Source organism: Psammomys obesus, unplaced genomic scaffold, assembly GCF_907164565.1.
Source record: "Psammomys obesus unplaced genomic scaffold, mPsaObe1.curated_primary_1811, whole genome shotgun sequence".
NCBI lineage: Eukaryota > Metazoa > Chordata > Mammalia > Rodentia > Muridae > Psammomys > Psammomys obesus.
In genome coordinates, this window is record NW_026596088.1 from 6,773,699 (window position 1) to 6,787,709 (window position 14,011).

At 42.1% G+C, this 14,011-nt stretch overlaps 1 protein-coding gene across 1 annotated transcript in view; it reads left to right on the forward strand.

Moving 5' to 3' along the window:
• The window catches only part of Cdr2 (cerebellar degeneration related protein 2), a 32,053-nt gene extending 23,972 nt beyond the window's left edge, over positions 1–8,081 (forward strand). The window contains exons 3-5 of the mRNA XM_055627559.1: positions 2,406–2,554; positions 2,800–2,961; positions 4,514–8,081. Of these exons, the coding sequence (XP_055483534.1) occupies positions 2,406–2,554; positions 2,800–2,961; positions 4,514–5,375 (1,173 nt within the window). The 3' untranslated portion in view covers positions 5,376–8,081. The remainder of the gene's footprint in view (positions 1–2,405; positions 2,555–2,799; positions 2,962–4,513) is intronic.
• The last annotated feature ends 5,930 nt before the right edge of the window (positions 8,082–14,011 follow it).

Here is a 14,011-nt window from a genome sequence, read left to right on the forward strand (position 1 = left end):
GGGCAGTAAAGAATAAATGGAGTTTATGTAGACCAGGCTGACCTCAAACTCACAGAGCTCTGCCTGCCTCTGCCTCCCAAGCGCTGGATTAAAGGCATGCGCCAGCACATCCAGCCTATCTTCATACTTTTGGATACAGAAGTATCAGTGCTTACGTACGGAGTCCTGCCCAGACCTTAGTTATAAATACTAAGGTTTGTTTTGGAATAGTGGTGGTGGTGTTAATGCAAAGACTTTTTCAGAACACTTTTGGCCCTGAAAGATTCATATAAGAAAGTCGAAGTTAAAGAGAGGTTGTTAGTTCTGTGTGTTGCCAGTGATGTTATCTGAGGAGGGGTCATATCATATTACTGAGTCTCATTTACTCTGTGTTTTGGAAAAGACTGTTGAACGCCATGGAAAGTGTTACACACCTGTAATACCAGAACTAGGAGACTGCCTTAGGAAGGCCAAAGGTCACAGCCAGCATGGCTGGGATTTATAACAGACTTGTCTCAAAACAAAGGTCACTTGGCCCTGATGAGTTGTGTTCAAGAAGTGTTTGTGAAGTCAAGTCTGCTACCATATGATGATAAGTCAAACCTGGTTTTGTTCTCTTTTTTTTTTTTTTTTTTTGACTCTGGTTGTGTCTGGAGGAGTAGGAATGTTCTGTTTGGAATGTACACTATACTTTGGTGTGTTCAAGTGGAAATGGGTAGGGAGGGAGTCTAGGTGACCTAACTATGGTATTAAGAGTGTGCTTAGTCCCCTTATCCTCAGCCTTCAGAAAGCAGTCTTAGCAGGATCAAAATAACCTAAGTGTCTCGTGAATAAGGAGGATAGTGGAGATAGCATTCTTGTAGAATAGAAATGACAGTGCTGTTGTATGTATCGATTAACATTTACTATTGAAATATCTTCTATTATCGCCTTTGTTAGTCCTAAACAGCTGTATAACCAAATCACCACACAGAGACTATGATTTATTTAATTAACCTAGAACACAATGCTGGGCAATAGTAGTTCCATCCTAAACCTCCAAGCCCTCACAGTTTCCTAACATTTAGATTTCCCATATTATACTTGCTCTTAGTGAAATCTTAGGTCCAGTCCATCTCTCCACATCGTTCTAAGACCTCTCCTCCAGCCTTGTTCTCCTAACCTCTCTCCCTTTTCCCTCCTCTGCCTCTCACCTTGCTGTCCTCTGGCTTCTCCCTCTTTTCCTGCTTCCTTTCCCTTGCTCAACATTGTGGCTGGTTGCTTTATTTTGGCATGTTTACACAAAGTTGAGACAAGTGATGCTTAGAATAAGTTTCACAATGCAATGTCTGGATTGAAAACAGAGAGGCGGGGAGAGAAATCAGCATTTGAATGAACAAGGGTAAAGTGTATACATTCCAAAAGAACATTATACCAACACAGTGCTTTGTTATATAGTAAAATATGTAGTAAAATTAATATAATTTTCACTCGTTTTTGTCTGAAATACTCATTGAGGAAAAAAAAGGTTATTTTTTTTTCAAGTGAAAACCATCAAAATCTTCCACTTTTTAAGGTTTTCTTTCTTTTTTCCTATGTCCCACGTTAACATGTTTGTTAACCTTCTCTGCTTTTTTAAAGATGTATTAGTTTTATCTGTGTGAATGTTTTGTGTGAACATGTGTATGCACTGTGTGTAGGCCTGCTGCCTGCAGAGGTCAGAAAGACCCTGTCCCCTGGAGCTAAGAGGGGGGAAAGCTGCGGAGTGGATGCTGGCAGCTGACCCCGTGTGCTCCGCAAGAACAAGTGCTCTTAGCCACTGAGCCATGCATTGCTCCAGCCTCTGTTAAACATACTTGGTTTAAACTTCTATCGTGTTTTCCCAAGCTTTTCTTTTTGAGGGATTATCATATTTCACTTTGGATTTTTCTTTTGAATATTAAGTATATATTTTGTAAAATTAGACTAGCCTCATGGAACATAGAAAGTTTTAGAAAGCATTAATAGAGTTAAGGCACATTAAGGATAGTTTGTGCCCTTTTTATTATTAAAACAAGTAGTTTTGTTGAGATTTAACATTCTCTTTTCCATTAAGTAAGCCAATGACACTGAGGTATTGTACAAAGTTCCCATTTGGTCTTTGTCCCTGATTTCTGGCTAAAACCTCTTCTAAAACCATCCTTGTCCTTAGTAATAGGATGAGGAATGACCACATTATTAGATGGTTGCAGTGGCTAGCCTGGAGAGGGGCAAGCAGATCATCAGTCAAGTTCAGTAACTAGTACCTTATGGGCTGGCAGACAAATCGCCATGCCAGGGTGCTGAGCCCACAGGTGGAAGCCCTAAGCCCTCACGTGGCATTAGCTGGCGTTGGAGAACCAGAGAATGGGTGCTGAAGCGTGCAGGTTATCTTATCTGTTGTGTCACCTGATATCCCTCTTTTACAGTATCTGACCAAACAGGTGGAACTTCTACGGCAAATGAATGAGCAACATGCAAAAGTTTACGAGCAGTTAGATGTCACAGCAAGAGAACTAGAAGAAACCAACCAGAAGCTAGTTGCCGAGAGCAAGGCTTCACAGCAGAAAATCCTGAGGTGAAATTTCTAACTGTTACCAAGGGCAATCTGCAAAGGAATTAGTATAATTTGAAGTAGAATGTGCCTGGAGAAGGTTTGGGCAGTGGAAAGTTAAGAGTTTACTTTTTTAGGAGAATAGGATTAACTATAAGTCCTTTCCAATTAAGAAAGCCAAGTTTGAGTGGCTCACATCTAATCCCCTTCATTGGTTTTGATCTTAATTTAATTTGACAAGCATCAACCAGCTTGTGTTTTCTTCACAGCCTGACGGAAACAATTGAATGCCTGCAAACCAACATTGATCACCTCCAGAGCCAAGTGGAGGAGCTAAAGTCCAACCAGGGAAGAGGGAGGCAGAAGGCATGTGACCAGGAGAAACCAGCACCCAGCTTCTCTTGTCTGAAAGAGCTGTATGACCTCCGCCAGTAAGAGTCTGCCTTGCTGTGGGTTTGCAAACATCCAGTGTCACTGAGAGATTCTGGATTACTGCATATGGAAAGCTTCATTTCAAGAAATGCCCCTTGCTCGTTAAATCACCAGTGCTCTGAACAAAGCCACTCAACTCTTAACACTGAGCGTTCATGGGCATCAGTAACTATGAAAACAGTTTTTAAGTTTTTTTAAAATTTGTTAAATATTCCTTTAAAAATTAGTAATTCTTCTGCTGTAGTACAGATTTGGGTACTTGTATTTCATTTTAGAGTGAAAGAAAAAAATGGAAACTTTGGAATCTGGGCATGGTAGCTCATGCCTCTAATCCCAGCACTCAGGAAGCAGAGGTTTGCTCTCTGAGTTCGAGGCCAGAACATAGCAAGTTCTAGAACAGCCAAGACTACAGCAAGACCTTATCTCAAAATAAAATTTTGAAAAACAGAAAAAAATTGGCAGAGCAAAAATTGAGGCAAAAAGAAAGTACTTCCACGTAAAGAAATGATTTTATAATTTAGGTTTTTTGAGTTTGTGTCTTTAATAATGCTTGCTAAACACCTATTACAGTGTAGTTGATATGCCACACATCAGGAATGGAGGCCAAAATGGACATGATCTGTGTCCTCATGAGCTTTCATTCTAAAGGAGTCAGGTGCTCCATAACCAAGATATACACACACAGGCTGCCTCGGACTGAATAGGAGAGAGGCCAGTTACTGGTTTTTGTCACATTACCTATGAAAATTTTGGGTTTTTGAGATATGGTCTCATACAGCCCAGTTGGTCCCAAGCTCCTGATCCCCCTGCCTCCACCTCAAAAGTGCTGAGATTACATGTGTACACCTGGCACTGTACATGTTTTCCAAAAGCAGATACTTGCTCCTCAGGTCTGAATTTCTAGGTTTGAACCTAAAACTGTCCCAGTGATTCTGATGTGTATCCCAGGTTAAAAGTCCAAACGTTATGTTCCTTAACCTTGGTTTCACATTATGAAGAACATTTAAAACACATAGGTCCAGGTGGTAGACCAACAAGGTCAGAATCAAGGGTGTGAGTGCCAGGTGTTTAAGAACACGCAGCTGATTGTGATCTACAGGTAGAGATGAGAATCTCTGGTCTATTACATTTCCTTGTAAGCAGCTGTCATTGTGCTGGTCTTGGAGTGGGTGTTCAGTATTATTTTACTATTGGGGAAAAATAGTCACAAAAACTGTATTTGCTTTCAAGAATTTGCCAGCCTCATATAATTTCATTTTAGCTACTGTTTGTAGCATAGAATGGTGTAGAAATTGGTGTCACAGCTCCTTTAAAATGTTTGGTTGAGCCAGGCATGATGGTGCACACCTTTAATCCCAGCACTTGGAAGGCAGAGGCAGTCAGATCTCTGAGTTCTAGGCTAGCCTGGTCTACAAAGTGAGTTCCAGGACAGTCAGGACTACACAGAGAAACCCTGTTTTGAAAAACAAAAACAGACAATTTAGTTGAAAAACCTGAGCAGTGTCTTTGCAGTGTCAGTTGATGTTTGTATATTTCCGTGTTTCCCCATAGACACTTTGTATATGACCACGTGTTTGCTGAGAAGATAACTTCCTTGCATAGCCAACAAAGCCCTGAAGAAGAAGAAAATGAGCACCTGAAAAAGTCAGTGACAATGTTGCAGGCCCAGCTGAGTCTGGAGAGGAAGAAGCGAGTGAGCGTGGAGACAGAGTATAAAGTGGTCCTGAAGGAGAACAGTGAACTGGAGCAGCAGCTGGGGGCCATAGATGCCTACCGAGCCCGGGCGCTGGAGTTGGAGGCAGAGGTAGCCGAGATGAGGCAGATGCTGCAGGCAGAGCATCCTTTTGTGAATGGTGTTGAGAAGCTGGTACCCGACTCTCTGCTTGTTCCTTTCAAGGAGCCCAGCCAGAGTCTGCTGGAGGAGATGTTCCTGGCTGCTCCAGAAGCACATAGAAAACCACTCAAGCGCAGCAGCAGTGAGACGGTGCTTAGCAGCTTGGCAGGGGGTGACATCGTGAAAGGCCACGAGGAGACTTGCATCAGGAGAGCTAAGGCTGTGAAGCAGAGGGGCATCTCCCTCCTGCATGAAGTGGACACTCAGTACAGTGCCCTGAAAGTGAAGTACGAAGAGCTGCTGAAGAAGTGCCAGCAGGAGCAGGACTCGCTGTCACACAAGGCTGTGCAGACCTCTAGGCTACTGACCAGGGACCTGACAGGACTGGTCACCCAGTCTGAGGCTGGAGCAAGTGGCTGGGAACCCACCCCCGTCACCCCAGAGCCCATCAGTTCTCCCACTACTACACCTCCAGAATACAAAGCACTGTTTAAGGAGATATTTAGTTGCATCAAGAAAACAAAGCAGGAAATAGATGAACAGAGAACAAAATACCCATCTCTCTCCTCTTACTCTTAATGAGATCTCCAGTTGTAATCTGCTTGTTTTCTCTCACCCTCTCCCATTCGGGCACATAAGCACAGTCTCCAAATCTTGATGTTGCTAATGATATTTGCCTCATTGCTTTGCTTGGTTGGCAAAAGCAAGAAAAGAGGTTGCTGATAGTGTTGATTCTGGAATCCCTGGGAAATCTGCTGTTAGACTGGTCTCTGGTTGGGGTATTGAAAAAGCCGATTTCCAGGAAAAAGCCCCAGAACCAGTGGAGGGAGGTCCATCTGCTTGGAGTAGGCCGAAGTACCCTATTGCTTTCATATTCAGCTCCTCAAACTACTTGGAACTCCAAGGGCTGCCTAACTAAAATGCTTTTCGCAAACATTGTCATTCAGAAGAATGTTGAGAAAGCAAGAATCTAATCTGAAATAGATGGCATTAAGCTCCTTAAGCCCTCTAGGGTTTGTGGGCATCTGCTACCAGTTGAATGATGACTGACAGATCCTAATATATCCAAATTCAAGTGAATGCCAATTGAAATGGCAAGTTTTGGTTTGATCAAAACCTGTTGGTATATGCCCAGCATTCAGCTGTTTTACTAGGCATGTAATATTAATTCTGTTTGCAGATGGAAATTAAAGGAGAAATCTGTCGGATGGGCTCTGCGCTGGCCACTTGGCAGCCACAAGCTGCTGCTCCTCTTACCATTCCTAGACTTGCAGAAATTGCTGTCTACTTCCATACACAGTATTGATGTTCTGACTGTGGAAGCACTTCCTCTCACTTGCACACTTTTAATTTAAAAATATTTAAGAACCATGGTTCTGATTGTTTTATGTATTTTTCTAAAAGCTGAATAAAGCTATCTATGAATGTGAACAAATGGATCTTTGGCCTGTTGTTTTATGTTTGTGGTTGAAACTTTTCCCAGAACAAAGCTCTGAGGAATTTGGAAGTGATTTCCTCTCATTTTCTTTCTTCCTTTTTTTTTCTTCTTCTCTCATTTTCTTTTAAGCAAGAAATCCTTGGGATTTATAACTTAACGCAAATTCTGCCCATGTTACTAAATATTGTGATTGAAAACATTTTCCACAATTCTCTCACTCACTGTTTCAGGAGCATCTGACTTAGTTCTGATAAGCCTTTGCTCAGTTAATCATGGCTGAAATACTTCTCAGTGTTTCACTAGGGGGCTAAGGCAGTGGCTGAGCTCACCTGAGTAAAGTGCTTGTTGTGTATGATGGCCATGGTGGAATGCTCGTGCAGTCTCGCCTCTGGGGAGGCACACACCAGCAGATCCCAAGAACTCACAGAATAGCCTGTCTCAAAAAATGAGAACAAGGGCTGGAGCGGTGTCTCAAGCGGTGGTTCACTGGCTAAGGGGACCTGAGTGTGGTTCCCAGCACCCACACCAGGCAGCTCAGCACTGCCCATAACTCCAGCACCTCCAGGGGTTTGTGATGCTGACCTGGAGCGTACAGTTTTTTTTTCTTAGGAGAGTAATGATGGAGGAAGACGCTTAATGTCAACCTCTGGCCCACACTTAACGTCAACACATACACACAAAATAATAACAGTAGTTAAATGTTATGAGTATTGATTCTAAATTAGATGTGCTTTTTGAATTTACTTAGTTTTATGCCAATGAGATAAAGGATCTGAGTTCAATCCCAAGGACACACGTGTTGGAAGAGAACCAAGTGCCCCAAGTTGTCCATTGACGACCTCACTGGCAGCATCCACGTGTATATACCCGTAGGTATTTATTCACAAACAAAAATGTAAAATTTTTATTTCAACTTTGGTTTTCTGAGACAGGATTTTACGATATAGCTGTGGGTAACCTAAAACTCAGTGTAGATCAGACTGGCCTTGAGCTTGCAGCACTTTTGCCCTTCCGGTACGAGGATTCTGTGTAGCTCCAGGTTTGTGTTTGAGATGGTCTTACCTAGCTGAAGGTGACCGTGAACTTGAGACCCCTTTCGCAAGTGTTTGTTGCTAGTATTATGCCTGGTCTGTGCAATACTGGAGATCCAGCCCCAGGTGCCTGCTGCACAAGTACTCAGCCAATTAACCCACGTTCCCCGGTCCCCTCTCCAACCACATGTAGTCCAGACCTCAAACTGGTGATCTTGCTGCTTCAGTCTCTCAGGTGCTGGAATTGCAGTCTGTCCTGCTCCTTCCAGCTTTCAGGTTTTTTTAAATTAAAAATTCAGGCTGTCTCTCCTGACTACAAACCTACCTCTTCCCTGAAATCAACTAACCTATGTATTCTCTCCAGAAGGGCATATACTAGCACAGAAATGCTTGCCACCTCACATTTATAAACAAAACTGTATTGTAAATGCTGTTATAAATCTGACATTTTATGGAACTGTATCTTACTGATAGCTGTACTGTGTAACAGCCTCTAAGGAGGAGATGGTTTCCAGTCTTCTACAATTACTGAAAAATGAACGAATACGCACATACCTATGTAACATACATTTGGACATGACTTTTAAGTGGAGGCAGAAGGGTATGAGCACTTTGGTGTCACTGAACTGTCATACATCTGGTAACTCCATATAAGGATACCTAGTTTCTCACATCCATGCCAATGAACTTTTCTGAGAAAGGGTCTCATGATGTTGCTGGAGCTGTCCACTAAACTCTACTGTTAAATTAATTGCAGGAAAATGGTGTTTTGCTAATAGCTTATAGTTCAGTTGTTTTAAAAATAAAGTTGTTGTTCTCTGGCTTGTTGTTTGTGCTTTTTTTTTTTGGTGGTGGTGGTGGAACTTGCTCTGTAGACCAGGCTGGCCTCTGCCTCCTAAGGTGTGTGTAACTGCTGGTTGGATATTACTACCCTTAGCCTTTGCCTGTTTGTTAAAGAGCACTAGTATTTAGAAAGTATATTTTTGCAGTTGAAGATTGCAAATATTTAATGGCATTTTGCCAAACAAATTTATAACCTAGTTTCTTGACTTGTCCTTTTTGTTTGATAGTTCTGATCTTCTGAACTTTACTCTATTTCCCACCAATTGAAATGGCACACAAAAATTTGAGCCAATTTGTACTCTAGGATCTGTTTTCCATGTTATCTAGGTCAGTTTAATTCCTATACTTGGACATTTATATTTTAATTTTTCCTTTTGTAACTAAAAGGAAAACTGAAGTTTCTTTCATAGTTAGAATCCCCCCCCCTTTTTTTTCTTAGTGGGAGTTGGCATGTTTTTCTGTCTAAACCTGTCTAGTTCTTGGATGGAAGTATTTATCAAGCTCCTATTTTTGTTTTTTTTTTTAAAGATTTGTTTGTTGTTGTTGCTGGCTGTCCTGAAACTCGGGGCAGGAACCCAGACCAGGCTGGCTTCAGACTCCCAGAGATCCATCTAGTAGACTTCTGTGTGCTGGAAAGGCTTGCCACTGTGCCCAATTAAGAATTTATTTTATGTGTATGGGTGTTCTGCCTGTGCAATATGCAGTGTCCACAGAGGCCAGAAGAGGGCATTGCATCTCCCAGAACTTCTGTTACCTGTTGTACTGTGCTGCATGTGGGTGTAGGGAACAAAACCTGGGTTCTCTGCAGGAGAAACAAGCGCTCTGAGCGGAACCTTGAGGTCAGTTTTCTACGTTATTTTGTGTCTCAGTGCTTGCCTGCACGTACACTATATATGTCTGTACCTCTGGTGCCCATGATCACAAGCTGGTGCCAACCCCGAGAACTGGAGTAACATGGTTACAAACCACCCTGAGTTCTGGAAATTGAACACCAGTTCTCTGAAGAATAGCTGGGGCCTCAGTTTGAGGTCAGGTAGGTTGGTTTTGTTTGTTTGGATTTTCAAGACAGGGTTTCTCTATGAAATTGAATCAGGGCTGAGCTCCTCTTCACCCACTACAGCCAGGCAACACAGCCTGCCTAGGGCAAAGAAATCTAATTTTTATCTCATTAACTGGTTTATCTAGGATACCATAATTATGATGAGAGTAAACATACTTCTCAGTCTCAACTAATGGCTAGGTCTGCTGCTCAATTAGTGGTGATGCTGGCTTTTTATTCAGTCAATAATTTGAGGAAACATCATTTTATATCAAGTAAATCTGTTTAATCGGATAAATTTATTTTTATTTTTCCCCTTTATTATGTACATATATATTTTGTACACACACACACATATATATATATATATATACACCTCCCTTTAGTTGCAAAAAGTAATACTCAGTGTCATATACTTTGTGTGACAATACCTAAAGTTGCCTGTCAAACTCTCAGCACAGTTTTATTCTCAGCAGCCCTGATGTTGTAAGTTATCTCATGCTATATAACTGCAGGATGTCCTCTGATCTACATTGACATATTTCTCTTAGCCCTGGTAACCACCAGTTTTGTTATTATTTTTATGCACTTAGTGATTGCATCTAAAAGTACTGTCCCATTTTTCTGTGTCAACTTTTTTTTTAAATGCTAATATTCCCATGTGAGTGTGTGTGTGCGCATGTTTGTGTACCACAGTTATCCATGTTGTTGAAGGCTTTGACTGTTTCCGTATCTCGGATATTATGGCTAGGACCTTAATGAGTAAAGAAGTGAAAGTACCTTTCAAAGCTGGTTTTGTCTTTGCTGGATCCTACAGTAAGTCCATCTTTATTTAACTAGTTTTCCATGGTGGCAGCATGTAAGGCAATACCCTCTTTCCCCACACCTTCAATACTTTTTGATCATGACCATTTTAGCAAGTGGAAGACATCTCACATTCACTGGGACTCTTGATTTACTATCAGCGGCATCCATGTACCTGTTGGCATTTGGTAACTTAGAGGAGGGTCTGTCCAACTCCTCTGCTCATTTTACAAGCAGGTTCTTTGTGGTAGGTTCTTTAGTTGGTTGCTTGGCTTTCTCAGTTGTTCGCTATGTTGGGAACCCTTGCCCAGGTATGTGGTTTGTGACTATCTTCTCCCAATCCACAGGTCCCTCCCTTGCTCTGTTTCCCTTGCTGTGAAGGCACTTTTTAGTAAGTAGTCCCACTTACTGTTTTGTTGCCTGTGCTTTGACCAAATATCCATTACTAAAACCAAAGTTTTATGTGCCATGGGTGTTTTGTTTGCATGTCTGTGTACCATGCACATGCAGTGCCCATGGAGGCCAGAGGAGGGGTTGGACCCCCTGGGACTGGGGTTACAGATAGTTATGAGCTGCCATGTAAGACTGGGAATTGAACGCAGGTCCTCTGCAAGAGCAGCCTGCACTTAATTGCACAGCAATTAAGCCATCTCTTCAGGCCCTTGAGTTTACACACACACATATTTGATGAAGGCCCAGTTTTATTCTTCATCATGTAGATGTTACTGTAGTTTAGATCTGGAATATCCCAAACCCACAAGGTAAAGGCTTGATCCCAGCTTGGTGCTATAGGGGGAGATGGTGAAAAGCTTTGAAGAGATGGTTGTATGTTATTGGGCACGTGCCCTTGAAGGGAAGAACAGGGGTATCCCTTCTTTTCCCCACCCCACCCCCTTTTTTTTGGGGGGGGGGGCTGAGGAACTTTTGTTTCACCAGCCACTTCACTAAGATGCTGCCTCATCACCAGTCAAAGGCAGTGGGACCAATAGGCCTTGTATTAAAATCTAGAGAGCTGTATGTTGAAATACTCTTTCCAAGTTGTTTCAGGTTTTTATTCCAGCAGCAGCTGGTTACACGGATTTGCCAGGTACCACTTCCTGAACATAAAACCTTTTTCCATGTTGGCTGTTTTTATGTCAACACCAAGGTGTTCATTATCATGTTCTAGATTTTAAAACCAGGTACTATCATGCCTCAAGCTCTGGTATTTTTTTTACAGCTTTGCTTTGGCTATTCAGGGTCTTCTATGAGTTTTAGGATGATCTTCTGTATGTCTGTGAAAAATGTCACTGGAATCTTGGTAGGGTTGCTTTTAACCCATGTGCTACTTTGTGTAGTATGGTCTTTTAACAGTATTCAGCCCATGAACATGGGGTACCCTCTGCTTTTTTGATTATCTTCATCTCTTACCAGTGTCAGCCACTTTCTTGGCTGATTATTCCTGGCCACGTCAAATATTCTGATGTGTTCTAAGAGGGAGTTTTGGAGAAATGCTTCTATACTGATCCGTGAAAGTTGCAAATTTACTAAATATATACTAGCACATGTGTCTTCCCTTTGTTGTACTTTTCAGGGAACGATGTCATCTGCAACTAAAGCAATTTTGACTTCTGCACATTCTGGAGGTTATTTTTCTTGTCTCATTGCTCTGACCATGACTCCCAGTACTGTGTTGAACAAGTGGTGAGTAGACACCACTATTCCTGAACTTACAAGCTTTCAATATTTAACACTGCATGCTGTATTTATTGCAGTCTTTGTTGTACATAGCCTTGGTTGTGTGAGCTATTCTCCATCCAATGAGAGCTTTCAGTACAAAGAGAGCACTAAATTAGTTCATTGCTTTTTCTGCATTTATTGAGATGGTCATTTTTGTCCTTCATTCTGCTGTTACAACACAATTGTTGACTTAAACTTTCTTAAATTGTTGACTTAAAAAATTGTTGGCTTAAACGTTAAATTCCACAGACAAATCTCACTTGATAATGAAGGATCCTCTTCATATGTTGAATTACACATCTTGATTGGAGATGGCAATTTTCCTCACTTGACCTATTCATATAACATAAGCTAGATTAAATAGATGCCCTAAAAATAATTCCAACCTCTCTCTCCCTGCCTTGCTCCTGTCCTCCCTCCCTCCCTTCCAGGGTCTTGCTACATTAATCAAGCTAGTTTTGACTTCATGATCTTACATTCCCATCATGGTCATGGTTTCACAGGCTTTGTGCATAATTTTCTGTTATGGTAAAACCATTTAACATGTTTCCAGAATCAGTAAGATTTTACTGGTGTCAGGGTTATATTTTGTACTTTTAGTTGCTGCTTGGTAAAAATTGGAGCGCTGACATTTAACCCTAGTGGTTGAAATAATTCAACCACAATATCTATGCTTTTTATTCATTAATACTTGATTGGTTACAACTTCCTTTGTAGTCATTTTGAAAAAAAAATTTAAATACATTTATTAGGATGGAAAGCAAGGTGCTAGTGTGGAGATCAAAGGACAACTTGACAGGAGTTGGTTTTCTCCTACATGTGGGTTTTGAGCCATCCACCTCCATGATGTCAGGTCATCAAGTACTGTCTGTGTGTGTGTGTATACACACCAGTAAGTGAAGTGTCCAAGGAGACCATAGGCCTCCTGGACCTGGAGTTATAGGCAATTGTGAACTATCCAAAATGGACACGTTCACTCAGTATTCTTGACAAGATACCTTAACTCAGGTCCTTGACAAGAGCGGCTTGTGCTCTTAACTGCTGAGCCAGTTCTCCAGCCTCCATGGCCCCTGATTTTTAACAGTTGCAGAAAGGCCCTGGTGTAATTTTAAACTGGAATTCTCTAGCTAGGTGTTTGTTCCGTAAACCCCATAAAGTAGCCTAGTAGTGATTTTAATCACTACCTGGCAGATTTCTTGAGTTTGAGGGCAGCCTAGTCTACACTATGAGTTCAATAACAGCCAGGGCTACACAGAGAAACCTTGTTACACACACACACAAACCCATAAGCTTTTTTCATTATTTTTCCATTGCATATTTTCATAACCTTTCAGTTTGGTCAGTTCTGCTGTTGACACTGCAATATCCTTCATTTTATCTACTGTGACTTTCATCTTCAGAATTGGTTTCTTCCCCCACTCCCACCCCCATCAAGAAGGGTTTCTCTGTGTAGTCCTGGCTTTTCTGGTACTCACCTGTAGACCAGGCTGGCTTCTAACTTAGGACCTCTGCCTCTTGAGCACTGGTATTAAAGTAGAAACTTGTTTTTGCTTTTTCAGGCTATCTGACAAAATACTTCATCTGCCTGCTTCATCCTGCTTCATCCAGTTCTGATGAAGCCATCTGTTCAGCAAACTTGTTGGGGTCCTCAACAGACTGACTTTGTACCAGATCAGCAGGTCAGCAGCCTGGCATCTAAGTTTAGGAGGCTACCTTTAGAACCTGAAGAGCTGCTGAGGTATACCAGTTGACTATGTATGCAGGGTAGGGCTGGAGACAGGGTCCCCGAAGATTGGCTAGATGCTCTAGGCAAAGATCATAAAGCAGCATTGGACAATTTAGATACTGGGCTCATAAAGTTGGCCTGGATAAACTGAGGTCAGTACAGTGCTACGATTTACTGGGACATACCCAGACCTTGGGTCTGCTTAGGTCTGGTGCTGCAGAGTAATGAAAGGTAAGGCTAAGGGGGTATGCATGACATTGGATGAGTTTGGAACATGTTTCTTCGTACCCTTGGATAGCCCTGTGTTTGAAGCCTATGCAGTGGAGGCCAATTGATGCTGGAGGTGGTCCAGAACCCTGGTCCACTATGACACTGAGGTGGCCCTGAATCCTATAGGAATCAGCCCGATTCTGGAGTTCCACCACAGAATGAGTCACAGAATAGGCCTGAAGGCTCAGGCCACGGGTACTCTCCTGTAGTGTGGGGCATGAGGGCCTGCTAAGTGCCGGCTTTGGGGTCCAAAGCAAAGGCAGTGCTCACTTCCCAGTTCTTCCTGTGAGTTTTTCTCTCTTCACAGACTGCGGTTAATAGATGTGTACTATAAAACTACCTTCC